The 26,235-nt window shown below is 38.6% G+C and overlaps 1 protein-coding gene across 7 annotated transcripts in view; it reads left to right on the forward strand.

Annotated features, from left to right (window-relative positions):
• mamdc4 (MAM domain containing 4) overlaps window positions 1-26,235 on the forward strand; it is a 78,291-nt gene that overhangs the window by 42,323 nt on the left and 9,733 nt on the right. For 5 of the 7 annotated variants that reach the window (XM_062031703.1, XM_062031705.1, XM_062031702.1 and 2 more), the window contains 11 exons: window positions 1,431-1,731; window positions 3,968-4,102; window positions 5,298-5,425; window positions 5,549-5,765; window positions 8,793-8,930; window positions 9,009-9,136; window positions 11,725-11,815; window positions 11,963-12,112; window positions 19,264-19,389; window positions 21,931-22,055; window positions 22,130-22,235. In XM_062031703.1, the coding sequence (XP_061887687.1) occupies window positions 1,431-1,731; window positions 3,968-4,102; window positions 5,298-5,425; window positions 5,549-5,765; window positions 8,793-8,930; window positions 9,009-9,136; window positions 11,725-11,815; window positions 11,963-12,112; window positions 19,264-19,389; window positions 21,931-22,055; window positions 22,130-22,235 (1,645 nt within the window). The remainder of the gene's footprint in view (window positions 1-1,430; window positions 1,732-3,967; window positions 4,103-5,297; window positions 5,426-5,548; window positions 5,766-8,792; window positions 8,931-9,008; window positions 9,137-11,724; window positions 11,816-11,962; window positions 12,113-19,263; window positions 19,390-21,930; window positions 22,056-22,129; window positions 22,236-26,235) is intronic. The other 2 variants (XM_062031708.1, XM_062031709.1) reach the window with 1 other exon arrangement.

Below are 26,235 nucleotides of genomic sequence, written 5' to 3' on the forward strand. Positions count from 1 at the left end.
CGGGTACTAGACTGGCCTGCCTGTAGTCCAGACCTGTCTCCCATTGAAAATGTGTGGTGCAATATGAAGCCTAAAATACCACAACGGTGACCCCCTGTTGAACAACTTAAGCTGTACATCAAGCAAGACATTTTCTACACTTCTGTTAAAATGTAATAATCACTTATTCTTCTGTTGTTTGGATGCTTTACATTAGTTTTGGATGATACCACAAATGTAGGTATCGATCCGATACCAAGGAGTTACAGGATCATACATTGGTCATATTCAAAGTCCTCAAATGTCCAGGGACATACAGTATTTGCTGAGTTTATAAACAAAATATACATTTTAAAAAACAAAAGAAGATTTTTTGATGCTAAAAAATATCGATGTAATCATAGTAGTATCGACTAGATACGCTCCTGTACTTGGTATCATTACAGTGGATGTCAGGTGTAGATCCACCCATGGCAAGCATGTTTAGCTATTCCTCATCCTGCGGTGATAATGATACTTGTAAGAAACTCCCTTCATTTGTCGCCATGGAGACAAGGATTAGTGATTTAGAAGTAGCTACAACACTGCAGACTGCGGATGGACTTTAGCCGCTGGCTAGCTAGCTAGCCATGTCTTAAAAAAACCTCTTCCTGAGGGTGTTTCAGTGTTATAACTTCACCTTTATCTTTACTTTTTACACCAAAATGCGTCCATTCTCCCTTTTCTGTCTACACACCGTGTCTGCTTGTAAGTACTCCGTGTGTGTGCGCTGCCAAACATGCTCCTCACGACGTGACGATGACGAGGTGGGCGGGGGGTTGGGGGACCGGCACATTTTAGAGGCGGTATAGTACTGAATATGATTCATTAGTGTCGGGTTCAAACACTGATGACATCTATTAAACCAGACAAGAAGCAAGGAATTAAACAGAGACAGAATCAAATTTGGCTCAATTGAGGAGAGACGTCTGGAGTCTCACCACGCTCCCTGACGAAAGATTGTACGCCTCCTCTTTTATTTGGACTTTCCCTGATTACATGGCAACAGCTGTTTCTAAGGGACGGGGGTCGTAAACAGCTACCACATGTACAAAGAAAAGGTCGTAAAACAGTTCAAAGAAGAGGTCCCTGTAGGGGAGTCAGGTCCTGCTTCCTCTTCGCTTTGTAGCTCTCGGGTCAAGACAATATCTTTCTGTTGATTACACTACATGAAAGAAACAGAACACCTTCATGTTGCTTCCCATCCTACACAGTGGAGTTTTACAAGCCTTCTTCTTGGTAAGTTCAAAGACAGCTTTTGGTCTTCTCGCCGGGAACTCATTGAAACACAAAGTTTTGTGATAACTTTGATACAATTATTCTGACAATTAGTATCGCGGTACTATACTAGTACCGGTATACCGTACAACCCTAGTTCTAAAAAAAAGCTGTATATTTTTTGTTTTCAACAGTTAGCATTTGAATCCCGCGCAGTCAAACTGTGTCCTTCCGCCAAGATTAAAGTCCAAAACGTCCGCTTCACTGGTTGCCATGCAAATTATTTTCCGTCTACTTCAACAGGTAAATCTTTTCATTACAGTATTCAAACAGTTGATAACATCCTGTTCCTCAATGCATTGCCCTGTGTTGCATGTCTTTGGGGGGAAGAACTGTCATGTAACTTTGACGATGGACTATGTGGATGGCACCAGGACAACAGTGACAACTTTGACTGGACACTGCTGGATGGGATGGACCACACCACCGGGTTTGGTGCGTTTGAGAGCATACATTATTACTCATAATCAATTGTATATTTATGGACTATTTAATATGGTATGTGTACTGGTGGTCTATGTGTGTAAAGCATGTTCGATGATTACCTAAATTAAGATTAAGTAAACATTGGTAACTGTAGCTGCGACCTATAATGATAACTTGATCAAATGATAATGGGTGTGGTTCAGATCAATACATGTGCTAATACTCATTGGAATATACAACAAGAAATAAAAAAAACCCAAAATAGATAAATAAAAATGTATAATTAAAATACAAAATTAAATAAAAACATTTAGATACAAAATTAAAATTAAAATAATACAATAATTTATGAAGACATAAAAATGCTAAATGCAATACAATAATTGAAAAATAATATTATAAAATACAACATAATAAACATTTAATAAAATTGATAAACATTTAAAATAAAATTATGTTAATTAAAAATTCCAATAAAATACAAAAAAATGCAAAAATCTAAATAGAATAAAATTAGTTAAAAACATTTTTTTTATAAAGATACAAAATTAAATACAAATGATAAATTAAATGAAAATAATTAATTATTTCTAAAAAATAAAACATACAAAAATAATGATTATTAATAATCTATATGTTTTTAAAAATACAAAATAATAAATAAAAACACAAATGTAATAAAATTGATTAAAAAAAATCTAAATTCAAATAATGTCAATTCAAAATACAAATAAAAATGTATAAACCTGAACGAAATACAAATAATAAATTCATAATTAAAAAGTAAAAATGACAGGAAATAAAAGTAATGAAAATGAACACTACAAAGTAAATAAAAGTGAAATACTTCAATAAAGAGGCTGTTTGCAACATTAACACAGTTGCCGAGAAGGCGCTAATTTATCAATGTATTTTAAGCCCGTATGTGGGCTCTGTACCGAGGATGTCGTTGTGGCTTGTACAGCCCTTTGAGACACTTGTGATTTAGGGCTATATAAATAAACATTGATTGATTGATTGAAGCGTCTGATTTCTATGAAAGTTGTCATTTATCCAGGTCATTATAATCTCATGGCATATTGGACTGTATGGTTTATGGGATGGAAGCGTTTACTAAACACATATGTAACACGTGCATGCGCATTAGCATCGGGTGTTACTAGCTAATGATAGCAATTTGCATAGTTAGTATTCACTGTCATCGAACATAGAGTATATTTACAGTATATTCTATTATAACAACATGACTGCAAATTGTTCCTTGCTTCTTTTAAACTGACTTTGTGTGTGTGCACCCTCCCCCCTTTGGGTACGTGTTGACAAGAAACACAAATCATTTTATTCGGGTCGGCAACAGTTTTTAGTACAAAAACTTAGTCACTGGAAAATATAGACAGTTTCTAAACAAAGTTCAATAATAATAATCGTAACATAAGCCAATCAATGGTGTTCTTGTTATATTTTTTGGTTTGAAAAATGGAACTGGGAGGAAGTTGCAAACATCCCCTTTAATACATATAAAACAAATAAAAATAAAATGTAAATTATTGGTATTATTCATTATCAATAGTGTTGTTTCTATTGGTATTTGTATTGTTCCATTTGTAGTGTAATAATGCTCATTGTCATTTCTGTATTATTATTTATTTCACCAACTGCTTCTTTGCTATCACTTTTACTTACATATATGTGTAGATAACTGTCTGCTGTGTTGCTCTATTGTTTGACTTGTAGTATGTATTATTATTGTGTTTGCTGTTGTTGTTTTTGTCTCTCTGTCTTATCCCCCTTCTTGTCCCCACAATTTCCCCCTCTCTTTTTTTCTCTTTTTATTCCCTCCTGCTCCGGCCCGGCTGCACCAAATGATAATATAAATACATTTAATAAAGTCAAATACAAATAAGGCAACAAGAGAAGTATCCTACACTTCTCTTTTGTAAAGTAAATGTGAACAGCCTATATGGGCATCTACATCAACTATATGATTTGCCTGAGAAGCTGGACAGGACAAAACAAATAAAAACATTTAAAATTAAATAAAATGTTAACTTTAAAATGATTTAAAAAATACAATAAAAATGTAAAACACCTAAATGTAATACAAATGATGAAATTACAAAAACACATATTATATAAATTAAAAATACTAATTCCAAATTAAATGTAAAAAAATGACAACTGATGTCTTATTGTTGAATTCAAAATAAAAGCGGGAATTTTGTCTATTTTTGCTGTTAAATTCCAGGTAAAAGTCTGGTGGTGGACATGTGGAGTTCCTCCCTGCGTGGTGCTTTAGGACGTTTGCTGTCATTCTCACTTTTACCAGGCAGAGCGGACCAATGCCTGGCCTTTTTCTACAAAATCTACGGCCCCAACACAGGTGAGGTATTGAGTGAATCAAAAGCAAACCTCTAAAGCAGGGGTCACCACCCTTTTTGAAAGCAAGAGCTACTTCTTGGGTAGTGATTAATGCGAAGGGCTACCAGTTTGATACACACTTAAATAAATTGCCAGAAATAGCCAATTTGCTCAATTTACCTTTAACTCTATGTTATTATTAATAATTAATGATATTTACACTTAATTAATCGGTTTAAAAGAGGAGAAAACACGAAAAAAAATGACAATTAATTTTGAAACATAGTTTATCTTCAATTTCGACTCTTTAAAATTCAAAATTCAACCGAAAAAAAGAAGAGAAAAACTAGCTAATTCGAATCTTTTTTGAAAAAATTAAAAAAAAGAATTTATGGAACATCATTAGTAATTTTTCCTGATTAAGATTAATTTTAGAATTTGGATGACATGTTTTAAAAAGGTTAAAATCCAATCTACACTTTGTTAGAATATATAACAAATTGGACCAAGCTATATTTCTAACAAAGACAAATCATTATTTCTTCTAGATTTTCCAGAACAAAAATTTTAAAAGAAATTCAAAAGACTTTGAAATAAGATTTAAATTTGATTCTACAGATTTTCTAGATTTGCCAGAATAATTTTTTTGAATTTTAATCATAATAAGTTTGAAGAAATATTTCACAAATATTCTTCGTCGAAAAAACAGAAGCTAAAATGAAGAATTAAATTAAAATATATTTATTATTCTTTGCAATAAAAACAATAAATTTACTTGAACGTTGATTTAAATTGTCAGGAAAGAAGAGGAAGGAATTTAAAAGGTAAAAAGGTATATGTGTTTAAAAATCATAAAATAATTTTTAAGGTTGTATTTTTTCTCTAAAATTGTCTTTCTGAAAGTTATAAGAAGCAAAGTAAAACAATTAATGAATTTATTTAAACAAGTGAAGACCAAGTCTTTAAAATATTTTCTTGGATTTTCAAATTCTATTTGAGTTTTGTCTCTCTTAGAATTAAAAATGTCGGGCAAAGCGAGACCAGCTTGCTAGTAAATAAATAAAATTTAAAAAATAGAGGCAGCTCACTGGTAAGTGCTGCTATTTTTAGAACAGGACAGCGGGCTACTCATCTGGTCCTTACGGGCTACCGTGTTGGTGACCCCTGCTCTAAAGTCCAACAAATTTGAAATCGAACTATACCTTCTCTCATTTTAGGTACTCTGAATGTCAAATTGTTTGACAAGCATGGTTATGAGGAGGTGCTGTGGACCCGCAGTGGAGCACACGGAAACATGTGGCATGAAGCCCACTGCCCAGTACCACACCAGCTCATAACATATCAGGTATGCCAGAACCTCAACATTGTCAAAATATCTTTCATCCCCAATCTGAGGAATCACTTCTACATGTCAAGGATTTAATAATAGCATATTTTTCCCCATCTAAAGTATTTCTTCCGCCCACAGTTGATGTTTGAGGCAGTTCGCGCCGGTTTTGATGGTCGGGTGGCCATCGATGACGTGGCCTTGTTGGCCCAACCGTGCACCGTGCCGAGGGTGTGTTCCTTTGAGGGTCAGAGGTGTGGCTACAAAAGCTACGGTCAGGTTTACTGGCTCCATCGGAATGGACACGCTGCAAATGTGACCGGACCCAAAACTGACCACAGTCTTGAAACGGAACTGGGTAATGAAAAGTAGCATTTTTATCAATCAATCAATCAATCAATGTTTACTTATATAGCCCTAAATCACGAGTGTCTCAAAGGGCTGCACAAGCCACAACGACATCCTCACATCCCACATTAGGGTAATAAAACACTCAACCCAATGGGGTAACAATGAGAAGCCTTGGAGGGGACCGCAGATGTGGTGATCTTGATACATTTTAGGTCGATCATAGTGATCAGCGGTATTTTTCGGACTATAAGGCGCACGTAGAATCCTTTCATTTTCTCAAAACTTGACAGTGCGCCTTATAACCCGGTGCGCCTAATGTACGGAATAATTCTGGTTGTGCTTACCGACATCGAAGCTATTTTATTTGGTACATGGAGAAATGATAAGTGTGACCAGTAGATGGCAGTCACACATAAGATATAACTCAAGGAAACAACACCAACATTTTATATGTTCCGTTGAAAATATAGAACATTACACACGGCGCTTAAAAATCTGTCAAAATGTTTTAGTATGACTTTGGTAAGCTATGAAGCCACACCGCTTGATGGATTGTCCTGTGCTTCAACATAGGAGTATTATTATGGTGTGTGTATAAGGTAAGACATATTATCTGGCGTTTTGTTTGGAAAAAATATGCAAGAGCAACGTTTCTTACCTTCTTATATCTGCTGATGTGTATTTGGGATCTGCATTAGTCCTTAAAATTTGCGCGCATTCCGCACCGTAGTCAATAAGCTTCTTCTTTGTCTCTATCTTCTTGTTATGTGACATTCATCCTCCACTGTTGCCATTTCTAATATAAAGTAGTGTAAAGTTCTTACTTATATCTGTCAGTAAACTCGCCATGAAAGCGCTAAAACATACCGGTGTAGTGAGTTGACATTATTCACCCAAGGAACTTTAGTTATTAGAGAGTTCCGGTCGGACAGTTTTTCCCACGGGACACATTTCGGGCGTTGTTGATGCACTAGTGAGCCACGGATGAGGACATGCTGCTCCGTTATTGATTGAAGTAAAGTCTGAATGACATTATTTTATTTATTTAGCCGTTTTATTTACTTAGTATATAATACCATTTTGAAGTAATCTCTAGTGTGTTTAGTTTTTAATGCAGATGCTTTAAAACTGGCAAGTTAAAAACAATATAAAAAACAAAATTACAATGTTGATTGTATGAAAAAATTAATTGTGATGGGTTTTTTTGCCGTATCACCCAGGCATACTGTACGTGTTGGTGTATATTTTCAAATCATGCTGAAAAACAGACTACATACCAGGAACATTACCGTTATATCTTCTTAAAGTCTCACTGCTGCTTTTATTTCCAAGTCATATTTGCTTGAGGTACTTATGAATTTTGACTAGAGATGTCCGATAATGCCTTTTTTGCCGATATCCGATATTCCGATATTGTCCAACTCTTAATTACCGATTCCGATATCAACCGATACCGATATATACAGTCGTGGAATGAACACATTATTATGCCTAATTTTTGTTGTGATGCCCCCGCTGGATGCATTAAACAATGTAACAAAGGTTTTCCAAAATAAATAAACTCAAGTTATGGAAAAAAATGCCAACATGGCGCTGCCATATTTATTATTGAAGTCACAAAGTGCATTATTTTTTTTAACTTGCCTCAAAACAGCAGCGTGGAAATTTGGAGATGCTCTCCCTGTAGCGGGGGGTGTATATTGTAGCGTCCCGGAAGAGTTAGTGCTGCAAGGGGTTCTGAGTATTTGTTCTGTTGTGTTTATGTTGTGTTACGGTGCGGATGTTCTCCCGAAATGTGTTTGTCATTCTTGTTTGGTGTGGGTTCATAGTGTGGCACATATTTGTAACAGTGTTAAAGTTGTTTATACGGACACCCTCAGTGTGACCTGTATGGCTGTTGACCAAGTATGACTTGCATTCACTTGTGTGTGTGTGAAAAGTCGTAGATATTATGTGATTGGACAGTGCCTTTAAGGTTTATTGGCGCTCTGTACTTCTCCCTACGTCCGTGTACACAACGGCCTTTTAAAAAGTCATACATTTTACTTTTTAAACCGATACCGATAATTTTGAAACCGATACCGATAATTTCAGATGTTACATTTTCAACCATTTATCGGCCGATAATATCCCTAATTTTGACAAATGCAATTTTGAACAAACTGAGGACATTACCCCAAAACAGCACTATTAATAATTTTTATTAACACAAAACTAGGGATGGCTTTTTGACGATATTTCGATATTGTCCAACTCTTTAATTACCGATACTGATATCAACCGATACCGATACTGATATATACAGTTGTGGAATTAACACATTATTATGCCTAATTTGGACAACCAGGTATGGTGAAGATAAGGTCCTTTTTTTTTTTTTAATTAATAAAATAAAATAAAATAAATAAATTAAAAACATTTTCTTGAATAAAAAAGAATGTACAACAATATAAAATCAGTTATATAGAAACTAGTAATTAATGAAAATTAGTAAAATTAAGTGTTAAAGGTTAGTACTATTAGTGGAGCAGCAGCACGCACAATCATGTGTGCTTACGGACTGTATCCCTTGCAGACTGTATTGATATATATTGATATATAATGTAGGAACCAGAATATTAATAACAGAAAGAAACAACCCTTTTGTGTGAATGAGGGGAGGGGGAGGGAGGTTTTTTGGGTTGGTGCACTAATTGTAAGTGTATCTTGTGTTTTTTATGTGGATTTAATAAAAATTAAAAAAAATAAAAATAAAAAAACGATACCGATAATAAAAAAAAACGATACCGATAATTTCCGATATTACATTTTAAAGCATTTATCGGCCGATAATATCGGACATCTCTACACAAAACATATTTCAAACAAGCACCAACTGCATCAATCTAGTGACAACTGAAGACTACATCAACTTGATGTCTAATATGTATTACATATGAATATCCGTTTGTAATTTAGTCTTAGTTATTCACTTTTTATGCATCATAGAGTAATTGTAATAAAACATGGTTTGTCCTACCTGCTCTGCGTGCAGGTTTTTACATGATGGTTAGCACTGGGAGACACTTCCTTCCCGCTGGTGGCGCAGCAACACTTATGTCGCCTCTCCGCCAGGGAACGGCTAAAACAGAGTGCGTCCATTTCTGGTACCACATGGCAGGAGAGAATCCCGGTGAGTCTCTAGCTGGCTTGAACTCGACCGAAAATGTCCACAACTTTGTTTAAAAGTGTGTGCACGTGTTGTTTACAGGTGCTCTGTCAGTGTATATGAAGCCGGTGAGCGGTGAGAGGGTGAAGATCTTCACGGATAGTCTGAACCAGGGAGATGTGTGGCACCATGGCAGTGGAAACATATCACCTAATCTTGTGGACTGGCAGGTAAAGTGTGGAGAGCCTTACTAACCTTTAAAGTGGAGTTCTTTGCATATTTACCGTATTTTTCGGACCATAGGGCGCACCGGATTATAAGGCGCACTGCCGATGAGCGGGTCTATTCAGGTCTATTTTCATACAAAAGGCGCATTCAATTTTTTTTGTATTAAAGGCCTACTGAAATGAATTTTTTTAATTTAAACGGGGATAGCAGATCTATTCTATGTGTCATACTTGATCATTTTGCGATATTGCCATATTTTTGCTGAAAGGATTTAGTATAGAACAGGGGTCGGCAACCCGCGGCTCCGGAGCCGCATGCGGCTCTTTGACCACTCTGATGCGGCTCAGCTACATACTTGCCGACCCCCCCGATTTTCCCAGGAGACTTGTGGATCTCAGTGTCTCTCATAGATAACTCCCAGGGAAAATATAATCCTATTTACACTCTAATTACTAAATAAAGGGAGTGCCCTAATTGCACTGCATTAATTGTTCTCTATAGCATTTACATACAGCGTGCCATCCCGGCCACATGTTGTATGTTTTATTTTTTCTTGCACACATAGGAGACAGCAAAGCATACTTAGTCATCAGCCACACAGCTTACACTGACGGTAGCCGTATCAAACAACTTTAACATTGTTACGTTACAAATATGCGCCACACTGTGAACCCACACCAAAAAAGAATGAAAAACACATTTCTGGAGAACATCCCACCGTAACACAACATAAACACAACACAACCAATACCCAGAATCCCATGCAGCCCTAACTCTTCCGGTCTACATTATACACCCCCGCTACCACCAAATCCCCCCACACATCAACCCCCCACCCCTCTCCGTGCGTTGGTTGAGCGGAAGAGTTAGGGCTGCATGGGATTCTGGGTATTGGTACCGTCAGTGTAAGATGTGTGGCTGCTGAGCTAGTACGCCTTGCTGTCACTTACGTGAGCAAGCTGAAACTGCATTCTGCATGTGGTCGAGCAGGTACGCTGTTGGGGCAGGCTGTAGAGGGCGCCAAAAGCAGTGTCATCAAACCCTGATATTCGGGAGTCTCCCGGGAAAAATGAGAGGGTTGGCAAGTATGACGCTATCAAGCGCCATTTATTCACACATCAAATTTCCACATTAAAGTGCGTGTGTCGGAGACCCCTGGTTAACATAGCATGTTTTTCATTTTAATTTTTTTTGTGGCTCCCATTATTTTCTTTAATTTGTGAAACTTGCCAAAATGGCTCTTTGAGTGGTAAAGGTTGCCGACCCCTGGTATAGAACAACGGCGATAAAGATAGCAACTTTTGGTATCTGATAAAAAAAAAGGCTTGCCCCTACCGGACGTAGTCAATTGAACATATACGCAAAGTTCCCTATTGTTTACAATGATGGCCGCATGAAGTGAGAGAGATTCGGACCGAGAAAGCAACGATTTCCCCATATATATACTCTATTAGCCACAACACAACCAGGCTTATATTTAATATGCCACAAATTAATCCCGCATAAAAACCCCTAGGTGTTTGTTATTATAGCTACGAGCTACTAGCTCAAGCTAGTTATAGCTCGAGCGGGTAATATGGACGGGATCCCGTCCATATAACCAGCCAATACAATTCAAACACCTGCACAACACACACAATCACTCAGCCCAAAGAACCGTTCACCTAACCCAAGGTTCATAAAGCTTATATATTTAACCAAAGTTACGTACGTGACACGCACGTACGGGCAAGCGATCAAATGTTTGGAAGCGCGCGGGTGGGACCTGATATTCAGCTGGGAATGACTACAACAGTAAATAAACACAAGACATATATATACTCTATTAGCCACAACACAACCAGGCTTATATTTAATATGCCACAAATGAATCCTAATGCTAGCTCCTAGCTCCTAGCTACTAGCTCGAGCTAGTTATAGCAAGCGATCAAATGTTTGGAAGCGCAGCTGCGTACTCACGGTATTGCAACTGTGTATCCAAATCAAAGTCCTCCTGGTTAGAGTCTCTGTTGTCCGAGTTTTTCGATCTTGACTGCATCTTTCGGGAATGTAAACAAAGAAGCGCCGGCTGTGTACGTGTCGCTGCCGACTTCCCTCGCAAAATAGACGCTTCGCACCGACAACTTTCTTCTTTGCTTGCTCAGCTTCTTTCTCCATAATGCAATGAACAAATTGCAACAGATTCACGAACACAGATGTCCAGAATACTGTGGAATAATGAGATGAAAACAGAGCTATTTCGTATTGACTTCAATGGTGTCCGAATAGTTCCGTTTCAATGATTGACGTCACGCGCATACGTCATCCTCAGAGGCGTTTCGAACCGGAAGTTTAGCGGGAAATTTAAAATGTCACTTTATAAGTTAACCCGGCCGTATTGGCATGTGTTGCAATGTTAAGATTTCATCATTGATGTATAAACTATCAGACTGCGTGGTCGCTAGTAGTGGCTTTCAGTAGGCCTTTAAGTGATAATTTAGTGATAATAAAGAATATCGATTTGATCATTTTGGTATCGACCATGTACTGATACTATACTCGTGTATGTTTTTTTTCTAGGGCACTAACATATTGACATTTTGTTCTGCAGCTGCAGTTTGAGGTGATTGGAAGAGGAGGCGAAGACACTCATGTTGCCATTGATGATATTTTCCTTTCTGCTCATCCATGTGAAAATAAAGGTTTGTTGGTTTAACAAAGTCATTTATTATACATTACAAGTCAAACCGGTTGACTTGATTCCAGTTTGAATGAAAACATTGAAAATGCATCACACATGTTGCGCTACAGACCAATGTCCTCTACCTTGGTTCTGTTCCATGTTTTAGCTTCCAAGTGCAGTCTGGAGAGAGGACTGTGTGCATGGAGCAACACTCAGAACAGCAAACGGGACAAACTGGATTGGGAAGTGACGAGTCGAGAAACAGAAAGTCACTACACTACCCCACTTGGAGATCACACCCTTGGAACCGAGAAAGGTGAACAACAATCAAACCGAAGTTCGGTCAAGGCTTATTTGTCTATATAGCACACTTTGAAAACAGCCACTTTTGCCCCAAAAGTCCTGTATAGTTTAAAAACAGAAACGTAAAAGGTAAAAACAAAAAAAATAATAGTACAGATCATTCTATAAAACACAAACAATCAATAAAATGGTATAAACTAATACACAACAAAATAATCACCATGAATGAAATAACGAATAGCCATAAAATCATTAAAAATAAATAAATAAATATATATATATATATATATATATATATATATATATATATATATATATATATATATATATATATATATATATATATATATATATATATATATATATATATATATATAATACATATATAAATATAATATATATATATATATATGTATATATATATATATATAAATATACATAAAAATATATATATATATATATTTATAATACATATATAAATATAATATATATATATATATATTTATAATACATATATAAATATAATATATATATATATATATATTTATAATACATATATAAATATAATATATATATATAAATATATATATGTTTATATATATATATACATAAAAATATATATATATATATTTATAATACATATATAAATATATATATACATATAAATATATATATATATATTTATAATACATATATAAATATCATATATATATATATATATATATATATATATTTACATATATATATTTACATATATATATTTACATATATATATATATATATATATATATATATATATATATATATATATATATATATATATATATATATATATATATATATATGTATGTATATACAGGTGTATATACATGGTGTACATATGTACATACAGCTGTACATATGTATATATGTATGTATATATATATATATATATATGTACATATATATATATATATATATATATATATATATATATATATATATATATATATATATATATATATATATATATATATATATATATATATATATATATATATATATATATATATATATATATATATATATAGATGCAACCTATGCTTAAAAGAGAAACTGTTTATCATATACCGCCCAGAGTTGTCATCCCTCAACAAGCGCAGCGAAATTGTATCAGCATGCCGTCACAGAAGGAAACACCTCCTAGGTAACACATGAGTCAATCACCACGCCCCCACGCCTGCCTGTACCCACCCACTCTGTGCCCTATATAAACCATGGTATGTGAATGCTTCCATTAAAATCTCCTGAGGATTGAGGAAATCCCTCATGAAACAGGCCTGTAGAGATGAAATAGTCTTGTGATTTTTTCCCACACATACATATTACGCTCTACCACGGTATCGAGCACTATTTTTTGGATAATCTAATTAAGACATATATTCCGCTCCAAATTCACTTTTGTTGAGCACTGTACGACGATCAGAAATGGAAAAATTCAACATCGACTACTCCACGAAGAACATTCCCATACCCGCGCAGAATGACTACAAGCTAAGGCTCATAGAGAAGACGGAACACTTCCTGAGAAGGATGCGGTGGAAAGCACACTTTTTCCTCCACCCTGAAACAAAAGGAACACAAAAGAAAACTTACGGATTTAAATCCACCAAGAACCCACCCACAGTTGAGGAACTAAAGGATTTTGAGAACGACATGCTCAAAATGATACAATCAGTCAAATTCAAGCCAGTTCGCAACCCACTCCTCACCAAGCTGAAAAATGACACGGAGCGCATCAAGAAAGTAAGCAACCTCATCATAGCTGCCGACAAAACCACAAATTTCTACAGAATGAACATACAAGAACATAACACTTTACTGGACAAAAGCATCACCAAATCATACAAAAAAGCACAACCCAATACTTTACAGAACATCCACCTGGAAAACAAACGGATCGCGGCTGAACTGGACATCGAGGACAGGGTGGACGCTACAGCCAACAAGGAAGCCTTCATCACATTGAAGGACCACAAACCCAACTTCGCAAATAACCCATCATGCCGACTAATAAACCCAACTAAATCCGAAATAGGAAAAATCAGCAAAACAATCCTGGACAGAATCAACACAAAAATTACAGACAAAACACCACTCAACCAATGGAGAAATACAGCAGCAGTAATCAAATGGTTCAGCAACATCCAAGACAAACAACAGCACAACTTCATCTCCTTCGATGTCGAAGAATTTTACCCTTCCATCACGCAAGACCTACTGACCAAAGCACTAGACTTTGCCTCGGACTACGACTCAATCACAGGCAACGAAAAAAACATCATCATCCACGCAAAGAACTCCATACTCTTCCGCAACGGTACACCATGGCAAAAAAAGAACAATTCAACATTCGACGTCACTATGGGGAGTTTCGACGGAGCAGAAACGTGCGAACTTGTTGGGAGTTTCCTCCTCTCCCAGCTCGCTAGCCTCAACCTGAACCTTGGTATTTACCGTGATGACGGACTGGCAGTGTGTCGCGCCTCGCCAAGGAGCAGCGATAATACCAAGAAGCGTATATGCCAAATCTTCAAAGAGAACGGCCTACGGATCACGATTGAAGCCAACAAGCAAACCGTCAACTTCCTCGACGTCACTTTCAACCTGAGGAATAACAGCTACCGACCCTTCACGAAACCCAACACAACACTCCAATACGTGCACCATGACAGCAACCACCCACCCACCACCACGAAAAGAATACCTACCGGAATTAATAAAAGACTATCGATGCTATCATCTAGCAAAGCTGAATTCGACAAAGCAACCCCCCCGTACCAAAAAGCACTTGATGAATGCGGATACAACTTCACCCTCACCTACGAACCCACGCCAGGAAACCAACCAAAAAGGAGCAGAAAACGAAACAACATTATCTGGTACAACCCCCCATACAGCAAAAACGTCTCAACTAATATTGGCCACAAATTCCTCACCCTGATCGACAAACACTTCCCCAAAGGCAACACCCTAAGAAAAGTATTCAACAAGAACAACATTAAATTGAGCTACAGCTGCATGAACAACATGCGGCAAATAATTTCAAACCACAATAAAGCAATTGAAAAGGAGCCGCCCACCACCAGGCAGAACGACTCCAAAACCGACAAAAGCTGTAACTGCCGCAAGAAACCTGATTGCCCTCTCAACGGGGGGTGCTTACAATCATCAGTTGTTTACCAAGCAAAGGTAATACGCAAGGACATTAACACATCCGACACATACGTAGGATTAACTGAGGGAGAATTCAAAACCAGATGGAACAATCACAAGGCTTCTTTCAGATGCAAAAGACTCCGGAACACTACAGAACTCAGCAAACACATTTGGAATCTCAAAGACAATAATGTTGAATACTCAATAACATGGCAAATTCTTGCATCCAGCACACCTTACAACAGTGGTAACAAAAGATGCAACCTATGCTTAAAAGAGAAACTGTTTATCATATACCGCCCAGAGTTGTCATCCCTCAACAAGCGCAGCGAAATTGTATCAGCATGCCGTCACAGAAGGAAACACCTCCTAGGTAACACATGAGTCAATCACCACGCCCCCACGCCTGCCTGTACCCACCCACTCTGTGCCCTATATAAACCATGGTATGTGAATGCTTCCATTAAAATCTCCTGAGGATTGAGGAAATCCCTCATGAAACAGGCCTGTAGAGATGAAATAGTCTTGTGATTTTTTTCCCACACATACATATATATATATATATATATATATATATATATATATATATATATATATATATATATATATATATATATATATATATATATATATATATATATATAGTCCTACTACGCCGTTTTGTCCTACTAATTTTGGCGGTCCTTGAACTCACCGTAGTTTGTTTACAAGTACAACTTTCTCCAACGATGCCAGAGAAAGACATATTTTATCCCACTCGTTCTTTGTCTCATTTTGTCCACCAAACCTTTTATGCTGTGTGTGAATGCACAAAGGTGAGCTTTGTTGATGTTAATGACTTGTGCGGAGTGCTTATCATTTTATTTATTTTGTATTGATTGTTTTTTAATATTTTTATGGATATTCCTTATCCCACTCATGGTGATTATTTATTTATTAGTTTATACCATTTTATTGATACTCAGTGGCCTTGTGGTTAGAGTGTCCGCCCGGAGATCGGTATGTTGTGAGTTCAAACCCCCCGGCCGAGTCATACCAAAGACTATAAAAATGGGACCCCATTACCTCCCTGCTTGGCACTCAGCATCAAGATCAAATTGTCATGTCTGTGTTAATCATGTTTTTGTTTGGCCATGTTTTGCTTGGTTTTTGGACTCTCTTTAGTTCCTGGTTGCACTTCCTTGTTTTGTTTGGTTTCCGTTGTCACCCATTAGTTTTCACCTGACACGTCATGTCACACACCTGTTTCACGTTTTGAGTCACGCACCTGTTGTTAATCATGTCTGGGTTATTTAAGTCTTTCTTTCTGTTCGCTCGTGCTGCGTTCATTGTCTTTGTCACACCGGTTCATGTCCCTTGTTGACCAAGTACGTTGTCATAGTCCCTGTCCTAGCTTCTGCTAACTAGCAGCTTCTTTTGTGTTTTAGGCACGCTTGCCTTTTTTGTTTATTGTTTGCGTTTGTGATAGTTTGAGTGATTTATGTTTAATAAATCCAAGCTCACCTTCACGCTGTCGTCCGGAGCCGTTTTTGCATTGGAAGAACAACCCCGCAGCCAGCTGCGACCCCCCCCCCCATGTGATTAAACTTTAACTTGCACAAAAGCTAACATTTAAAAAAAAATTTAAACCATAACTCGGGGGTCGGCAACCCGCGGCTCTAGAGCCGCATGCGGCTCTTTAGCGCCGCCCTACTGGCTGTCTGGAGATTTTTCAAAAATGTATGAAGAATGGAAAAAGATGAGGGGAAAAAAATCTATTTTTTTGTTTTAGTATGGTTTCTGTAGGAGGACAAACATGACACAAACCTCCCTAATTGTTATAAAGCACACTGTTTATATTAAACATGCTTCACTGATTCGAGTAATTGGCGAGCGCCGTTTTGTCCTACTTATTTTGGCGGTCCTTGAACTCACCGTATAGTTTGTTTACATGTATTGATTGATATAACTTTCTCCGACTTTCTAGGACGTGTTTTATGCCACTTTTTCTGTCTCATTTTGTCCACCAAACTTTTAACGTTGTGCATGAATGCACAAAGGTGAGTTTTGTTGATGTTATTGACTTGTGTGGAGTGCTAATCAGACATATTTGGTCACTGCATGACTGCAAGCTAATCGATGCTAACATGCTATTTAGGCTAGCGATGTGTACATATTGCATCATTATGCCTCATTTAGTTTCCTTTAAGTCCTCTTAATTACATTTATATCTCATGACACATGTAATATGGCTTTTAATTTTTTGCGGCTCCAGACAGATTTGTTTTTGTATTTTTGGTCCAATATGGCTCTTTCAACATTTTGGGTTGCCGACCCCTGCCATAACTCAAGTTGATAGGGGAAACATAGAGGTCTCAGTATAAAGGCAAACAACTTGTGTTTTTGATTCCAAGAGTCAACATGACATGATTATGTCCCTGTTAGATTCTTGCTGTTATAAGATTACTCCAATTTGAAGCTTTACATTAAGTTTGCATGTAAGCACAATTAAATAAAATGTATAATGCATGAATATATTAACACCAATATAATGCAAATGAGCCACAAACGGGACTATTTATTGAAATACGAAGATGGGTGCCATCACTTACTCTTAATGCGATAGGTCAAAATAAATGTATTACTACCCACGATGCATTTCTGTGAAAGTTAAGCTACTTTGCTCATTTCAGACTAAATAAATGTTGTTGTTTTTTTCAAGGTTATTATCAGGGAGATTTTTTTTTTAAAAAAGGCAACGGTAAGTGAGAAAGGTGGCATGAGTACCAATTGCATTGTCCAATATTTTGGAAAATCCTAATTTCTGTAAAAAAGTGGGAATTTTTCTGGATTAAAAAAATACCAAGTTTTATTGTGCTAATCCGAACGAATGTTTTAATTGTGGAATGGTTGAAACTAGTTGAAAAATGTGGGAGTAGTAGTCAAAAGAGAAAAAGGGCAAAAGAACATTAAAATTATGATTTACTGTAGAACCGGAAGTATTGGAACGTTTTGACGCTCAAAACAGGATAAATCGGATGAATAGTTTGGGAGTTATAGTCGGATGAAAAAAGCTACAGAAGAATACTAGATTAATTGTGGTGTAGAATAACATAGTGTGAATGCCTAAACGCAATAACACATCACTTACTGCTGTCTTTAGGATGCAGACTGATAGAATCTTGTTATGTTATGTTTCCATGCAGAATGACTCATACTCTTTGCAAAGAAAAGTGGGGTGGAACCAAGCGGCTTTTCATTTCGGTCTCGCCATTTGCGGTTTTAAATTGGCTGTCGAAGTGTACCAACTTGTTGGATTACATCCTCGTCCTTGTACTTTTCAGCTGAGATGCATGATTTATGATCTACAAAAAATACTTAACAGGGAACGAGGAAGCAGCTCACCACTTTATGATGTAACCATAGGGACACACACAATAGTCTGTCTGGGTTAGAGCTTAAAATAACAATATCATTAATACCTGGTTAATAATTAGGTCCCGAAATGTAAATGGAGTATTGTTGGCGCTTTTTGGATGCTTTTTTTATAGGGTTTTATGGGCTTTTTTTTGATTGATTGAAACTTTTATTCGTCGATTGCACAGTACAGTACATATTCCGTACAATTGACCACTAAATGGTAACACCCCAATAAGTTTTTCAACTTGTTTAAGTCGGGGTCCACGTTAATCAATTCATGGTACAAATACATACTATAAGCATAATAAGTGATTCAATGCGCAGTAGTGCGTAAATGTGTTCCTGTATAGTATTTCTCCAGCAAATGTCACGTGGTGACATCAATGATGGTATTTTGAGAGGTCATCATCGAAGTCGGACATGACTGAAGGCCTAGGCGGGAAACGCACGGCCCGCCACTGCTCAGCATTGATTACAAGACGTTTCATCTTCTCATGAAACCAAAAAATATATATTTATTTACAGTTTTGGTTCCGCAATAACCATCTTCCACTCCCCTTTTTCCAGGTCACTTCCTGTTCCTGTCAAGTAGCAACCGGACAGCAGCCTATCAGAATGCTCAGCTGATCAGCCCGCACCTGCCCCCGACTAAAGGCACTTGCCTGAAATTCTGGGCCTACAAACCGTACTCATGTAAGGATTTTCACTCGCCGCATTTTCACATCGCGAGGTCAAGACGACGCCTACTAATTGACCAACGGTACGTCGCCATTGCGAGGCTTCAAACAGGAAGTGTTTTCAGAGGATAGAGATAGTGTCACAGGCTAGAAGAGTCACAGAAAGGCATATCCGACGTCCCCTGCACAACAAAAAGCCACCTGTCGGGCCCTTCCTTGTGAGAGAATAGCAAAAACACATCACTTACTGTACAAAGTCTGCTGTCACTAGGAAGCCGCCTGGGAAAAATGAGGCAAAACCACCTGTGGGGCCCTTCCTTGTGAGAGAATAGCAAAAACACATCACTTACTGTACAAGGTCTGCTGTCACTAGGAAGCCGACTGAGAAAAATGAGGCAAAACCACCTGTCAGGCCCTTCCTTGTGAGAGAATAGCAAAAACACATCACTTACTGTACAAGGTCTGCTGTCACTAGGAAGCCGACTGAGAAAAATTAGGCAAACCCACCTGTGGGGCCCTTCTTTGTGAGAGAATAGCAAAAACACATCACTTACTGTACAAAGTCTGCTGTCACTAGGATGCCGCCTGGGAAAAATGAGGCAAAACCACATGTCGGGGCCCTTCCTTGTGAGAGAATAGCAAAAACACATCACTTACTGTACAAAGTCTGCTGTCAATAGGAAGCCGACTGAGAAAAATTAGGCAAAACCACCTGTGGGGCCCTTCCTTGTGAGAGAATAGCAAAAACACATCACTTACTGTACAAAGTCTGCTGTCCCTAGGATGCAAACTGGGAAAAATTTGGCAAAACCACCTGTCGGGCCCTTCTTTGTGAGAGAATAGCAAAAACACATCACTTACTGTACATAGTCTGCTGTCACTAGGAAGCCGACTGAGAAAAATTAGGCAAAACCACCTGTCGGGCCCTTCCTTGTGAGAGAATAGCAAAAACACATCACTTACTGTACAAAGTCTGCTGTCACTAGGATGCTGACTGAGAAAAATTAGGCCAAACCACCTGTGGGGCCCTTCCTTGTGAGAGAATAGCAAAAACACATCACTTACTGTACAAAGTCTGCTGTCACTAGGATGCCGCCTGGGAAACATTAGGCAAAACCACATGTCGGGCCCCTCCTTGTGAGAGAATAGCAAAAACACATCACTTACTGTACAAAGTCTGCTGTCACTAGGAAGCCGACTGAGAAAAATTAGGCAAAACCACCTGTCGGGCCCTTCTTGTGAGAGAATAGCAAAAACACATCACTTACTGTACAAAGTCTGCTGTCACTAGGATGCCGCCTGAGAAAAATTAGGCAAACCCACCTGTGGGGCCCTTCCTCGTGAGAGAATAGCAAAAACACATCACTTACTGTACAAAGTCTGCTGTCAATAGGAAGCCGACTGAGAAAAATTAGGCAAAACCACCTGTGGGGCCCTTCCTTGTGAGAGAATAGCAAAAACACATCACTTACTGTACAAAGTCTGCTGTCACTAGGATGCCAACTGGGAAAAATTAGGCAAAACCACCTGTCGGGCCCTTCTTTGTGAGAGAATAGCAAAAACACATCACTTACTGTACAAAGTCTGCTGTCGCTATCATGCCGACTGAGAAAAATTAGGCAAAACCACCTGTCTGGCCCTTCCTTGTGAGAGAATAGCAAAAACACATCACTTACTGTACAAAGTCTGCTGTCACTAGGATGCCGACTGAGAAAAATGAGGCAAAACCACCTGTCGGGGCCCTTCCTTGTGAGAGAATAGCAAAAACACATCACTTACTGTACAAAGTCTGCTGTCTGAATCATGTGCCTCTCAGTCCGTTCCATCGAGGACGTGGAAGACATCTACCTATTTGGAACCGTGATCGCGGGGCACCTGCTGATTGGACTGGGCATTGCTCTGGTGTGTCGTCAAATTCGTAAGACGATGGCAGCCACTCAAGGAGCCCAAAGGCTGTTCATCACAATAGAAGGATTGGGTCCGGCTGTGGGATCACAGACTGGGGCGATTTCTGAACTGAATCGCAAGATGGATCACATCATGGAGAAGCTTGCTGAAAGGGGAAAAATTGGATATGAGAGCCAGCATGGACGAATAGAACAGACAAGCCATTGTAATGTCTGCTCGCGGAAAAACAAAAATCCTAATCTACGATTTGACTCCCTCGAATGGCCTTGACGCTGCAACAACAGGAGCAGGCTGTTCTGAAAACATCCCCCAAGGACTCTCAAAGATGGATGCTTTTGACCTCCCTCCCTCCTCAACGACACCTGGAAGTCGAACTTTGCTTGAATTGCATGCAGAATGGCCCCAAGCCTATGGACACAACACCACTACACCCAAGACAATGGGCATATACACAAACACTTAGTGGGACTATGCCGAAAATGTCATTTCAGTTCTTATATGTCTTGTACATGTTAAGAATGGACAATAATAAAGCATCCTGAATCCTGGTTGCCGTTATGCCGCAACCACCGTTGTGTTTTCACACCTTTTTTTTTTCATTTTGTTGTTTCCTCGTTTTTTGAATGCATCGTTGTACTTCTTCTTGCAGCAGACAGCCGGCTGATGGTGTGGACTTTGTCCAAAGGTCTTCTCCAGGAGCTGCTGGAGGTGAAAGAGCTCGGAGGACCGTGGAGACGTGTGGACATTGACATCATTTCCACGGACGAGTACCAGGTGAGATCCTCACCGCCAACACAGACAACAAACACATGACACCGAATATTAAATGTGCTGCTTTTTGTTGCCAGATTGTCTTGGAGGGAATCAAAGGTGTGTCCGGGGTCCTGGCTCTGGATGACATCGAGTACACGGTCGGGATCAACTGTGCTAAAAAAGTCACTGATGTCCAGACAGGTAAGGGATGGCAAATATTTAGCATGTTTCATAGCACAAAAAGCGACATTGCATGTGATTGTTTCGTAGCGAAGGCAAATGGGATTGTGCCAAATGTGGCCTTTTATTGTGGGCCGGCACACCTGTGCAATTAATCCTGCATCTTGATACGTCACACCCATGAGGTGCACTGCAAAAAGTCAGTGTTCAAAAACAAGAAAAAAAAATACAAAAATGAGGGGTATTTTATTTGAACTAAGCAAAATTATCTGCCGATAGAACAAGAACATTTGGCTTGTCAAGACTTTCCAAAACAAGTAAAATTAGCTAACCTTAATGAACCCAAAAATACCTTAAAATAAGTATATTCTCACTAATAACAAGTGCACTACTATATGAGTACGTGTTTTCTATTGTTTCAATGAAAATAAAACAGCAAAGTCCATTTGGCTGTCATCTGTTTTAATTATGAGACACAATTGTTTCAAAGTCATGATTTTTTTTTACATGCTTGAAATAAGAAATTATTACTTTAAAAAAGTAATAATTTAAAGGCCTACTGAAAGCCACTACTACCGACCACGCAGTCTGATAGTTTATACATCAATGATGAAATCTTAACATTGCAACACATGCCAATACGGCCGGGTTAACTTATAAAGTGACATTTCAAATTTCCCGGGAATTATGATGACGTATGCGCGTGACGAAGTCAGAGTAACGGAAGTTATGGTACCCCATAGAATCCTATACAAAAAGCTCTGTTTTCATTTCATAATTCCACAGTATTCTGGACATCTTTTGCAATTTGTTTAATGAACAATGAAGGCTGCAAAGAAGACAGTTGTAGGTGGGATCGGTGTATTAGCAGCGGACTACAGCAACACAACCAGGAGGACTTTGTTGGAGTGCTAGCCGCGCTAGCCGCGCTAGCCGCCGACCTCACCTTGACTTCCTACGTCTCCGGGCCGCCAAACGCATCGGGTGAAGTCCTTTGTCCTTCTGCCGATCGCTGGAACGCAGGTGAGCACGGGTGTTGATTAGCAGATGAGGGCTGGCTGGCGTAGGTGGACAGCTAATGTTTTTAGCATAGCTCTGTGCGGTCCGGTTGCTAAGTTAGCTTCAATGGCGTCGTTAGCACAGCATTGTTAACCTTCGCCAGCCTGGACAGCATTAACCGTGTATTTACATGTCCACGGTTTAATAGTATTGTTGATTTTCTATCTATCCTTCCAGTCAGGGGTTTATTTTTTTTGTTTCTGTATGCAGTTAAAGCACGATGCTATCACGTTAGCTCGTAGCTAAAGCATTTCGCCGATGTATTGTCGTGGAGATAAAAGGCACTGAATGTCCATTTCGCGTTCTCGACTCTCATTTTCAAGAGGATATAGTATCCCAGGTGGTTTAACATACAAATCCGTGATCCACAATACAAAAAGGAGAGAGTGTGGAATCCAATGAGCCAGCTTGTACCTAAGTTACGGTCAGAGCGGAAAAAAGACACGTCCTGCACTGCACTCTAGTCCTTCACTCTCACGTACCTCATGCACAAATCTTTCATCCTCGCTCAAATTTAATGGGGTAATCGTCGCTTTCTCGGTCCGAATGTCTCTCGCTCCATTGTAAACAACGGGGAATTGTGAAGAATACTAGCTCCTGTGACGTCACGCTACTTCCGCTACAGGCAAGGCTTTTTTTTATCAGCGAGCGAAAGTTGTGAACTTTATTGTCGATTTTCTCTACTAAATCCTTTCAGCAAAAATATGGCAATATCGCGAAATGATCAAGTATGACACATAGAATGGATCTGCTATTCCCGTTTAAATAAAAAAAAATCATTTCAGTAGGCCTTTAACTTCAACACTAACTTTGTGAGTGTTGATGACACAGCTTTGCAACACTTGATATTCTAGTTTCAGGCATGTTTTACTCAATATAGCTCATCAAATCTCAGCAACAAACTGTAATATCTTACTGAGATCATTTAGGACCAAAACCCTTAAAACAAGTAAAACACTCTAACATAAAATCTGCTTAGTGAGAAGAATGATCTTATCAGACAGAAAATAAGCAAATATCACCCTTATTTGACATATTTCATCTTACTTAGATTTCAGTTTTTGCTGTGTGGGTTGGATTATCTTGGCAAAGAAGAAATGCTCACTAACACAGATTTAGACAGATTTGTGAACAATATTTGAGAGGAATAGGTCTTTTGTGTACCGTATTTCCCGGACCATAGGGCGCATCGGACTATAAGGCACACTGCAGATGAGCGTGTCTACTCACCTCTATTTTCATACAAAAGGCGCATTAAAGGCCTACTGAAATGAATTTTTTTTATTTAAACGGGAATAGCAGATCCATTCTATGTGTCATACTTGATCATTTTGCGATATTGCCATATTTTTGCTGAAAGGATTTAGTATAGAACAACGTCGATAAAGTTCGCAACTTTTGGTCTCTGATAAAAAAAAAACTTGCCCCTACCGGAAGTAGCGTGACGTAGTCAGTTGTTCACTCCCTCATATTTTCCTATTGTTTTCAACGCAGCTAGAGCGATTCGGACGATTACCCCATTAATTTGAGCGAGGATGAAAGATTTGTGGATGAGGAACGTGAGAGTGAAGGACTAGAGTGCAGTGCAGGACGCATCTTTTTTCGCTCTGACCGTAACTTAGGTACAAGCTGGCTCATTGGATTCCACACTCTCTCCTTTTTCTATTGTGGATCACGGATTTGTATTTCAAACCACCTGGGATACTATATCCTCTTGAAAATGAGAGTCGAGAACGCGAAATGGACATTCAGTGCCTTTTATCTCCACGACAATACATCGGCGAAATGCTTTAGTTACGAGCTAACGTGATAGCATCGTGCTTTAACTGCATATAGAAACAAAAAAAAATAAACCCCTGACTGGAAGTATAGATAGAAAATCAACAATACTATTAAACCGTGGACATGTAAATACACGGTTAATGCTTTCCAGGCTGGCGAAGGTTAACAATGCTGTGCTAACGACGCCATTGAAGCTAACTTAGCAACCGGACCGCACAGAGCTATGCTAAAAACATTAGCTCTCCACCTACGCCAGCCAGCCCTCATCTGCTCATCAACACCCGTGCTCACCTGCGTTCCAGCGATCGGCGGAAGGAAGAAGGACTTCACCCGATGCGTTTGGCGGCCCGGAGACGTGGGAAGTCAAGGTGAGGTCGGCGGCTAGCGCGTCTGCTCTCCAACAAAGTCCTCCTGGTTGTGTTGCTGTAGTCCGCTGCTAATACACCGATCCCACCTACAACTGTCTTCTTTGCAGCCTTCATTGTTCATTAAACAAATTGCAAAAGATGTCCAGAATACTGTGGAATTATGAAATGAAAACAGAGCTTTTTGTATAGGATTCTACGGGGTACCATAACTTCCGTTAAACTGACTTCGTCACGCGCATACGTCATCATACCGCGACGTTTCAGCCGGATATTTCCCGGGAAATTTAAAATGTCACTTTATAAGTTAACCCGGCCGTATTGGCATGTGTTGCAATGTTAAGATTTCATCATTGATATATAAACTATCAGACTGCGTGGTCGCTAGTAGTGGCTTTCAGTAGGCCTTTAAAGGAGTTATATTATTATGATTTTTTTCTAAATGTAAAAGACTTCCTTGTGGTCTACATAACATGTAATGGTGGTTCTTTGGTCAAAATGTTGCATGGATGATGTTTTACACATCATCTTCCAGCCGCTTTCTGACAGTCGCTTCAGGATGTGCCGTTTTGTGGGCGGGTCTTATTTACGTGCCTCACCTTCAACAGCGTCTTCTCCCCGTCATCTTTGTTGTAGCGGTGTAGCGTGCAAGGACGGGAGTGGAAGAAGTGTCAAAAGATGGCGCTAACTGTTTTAATGACATTCAGACTTTATTTCAATGAATAACGGAGCAGCGTCTCCTCATCCGTGGCTCACTAGTGCAAAAACAACGCCCGAAATGTGTCCCGTGAAAAAAACGTCCGACCGGAACTCTC

Source organism: Entelurus aequoreus, linkage group LG21 (assembly GCF_033978785.1).
Source record: "Entelurus aequoreus isolate RoL-2023_Sb linkage group LG21, RoL_Eaeq_v1.1, whole genome shotgun sequence".
NCBI classification, from domain to species: domain Eukaryota; kingdom Metazoa; phylum Chordata; class Actinopteri; order Syngnathiformes; family Syngnathidae; genus Entelurus; species Entelurus aequoreus.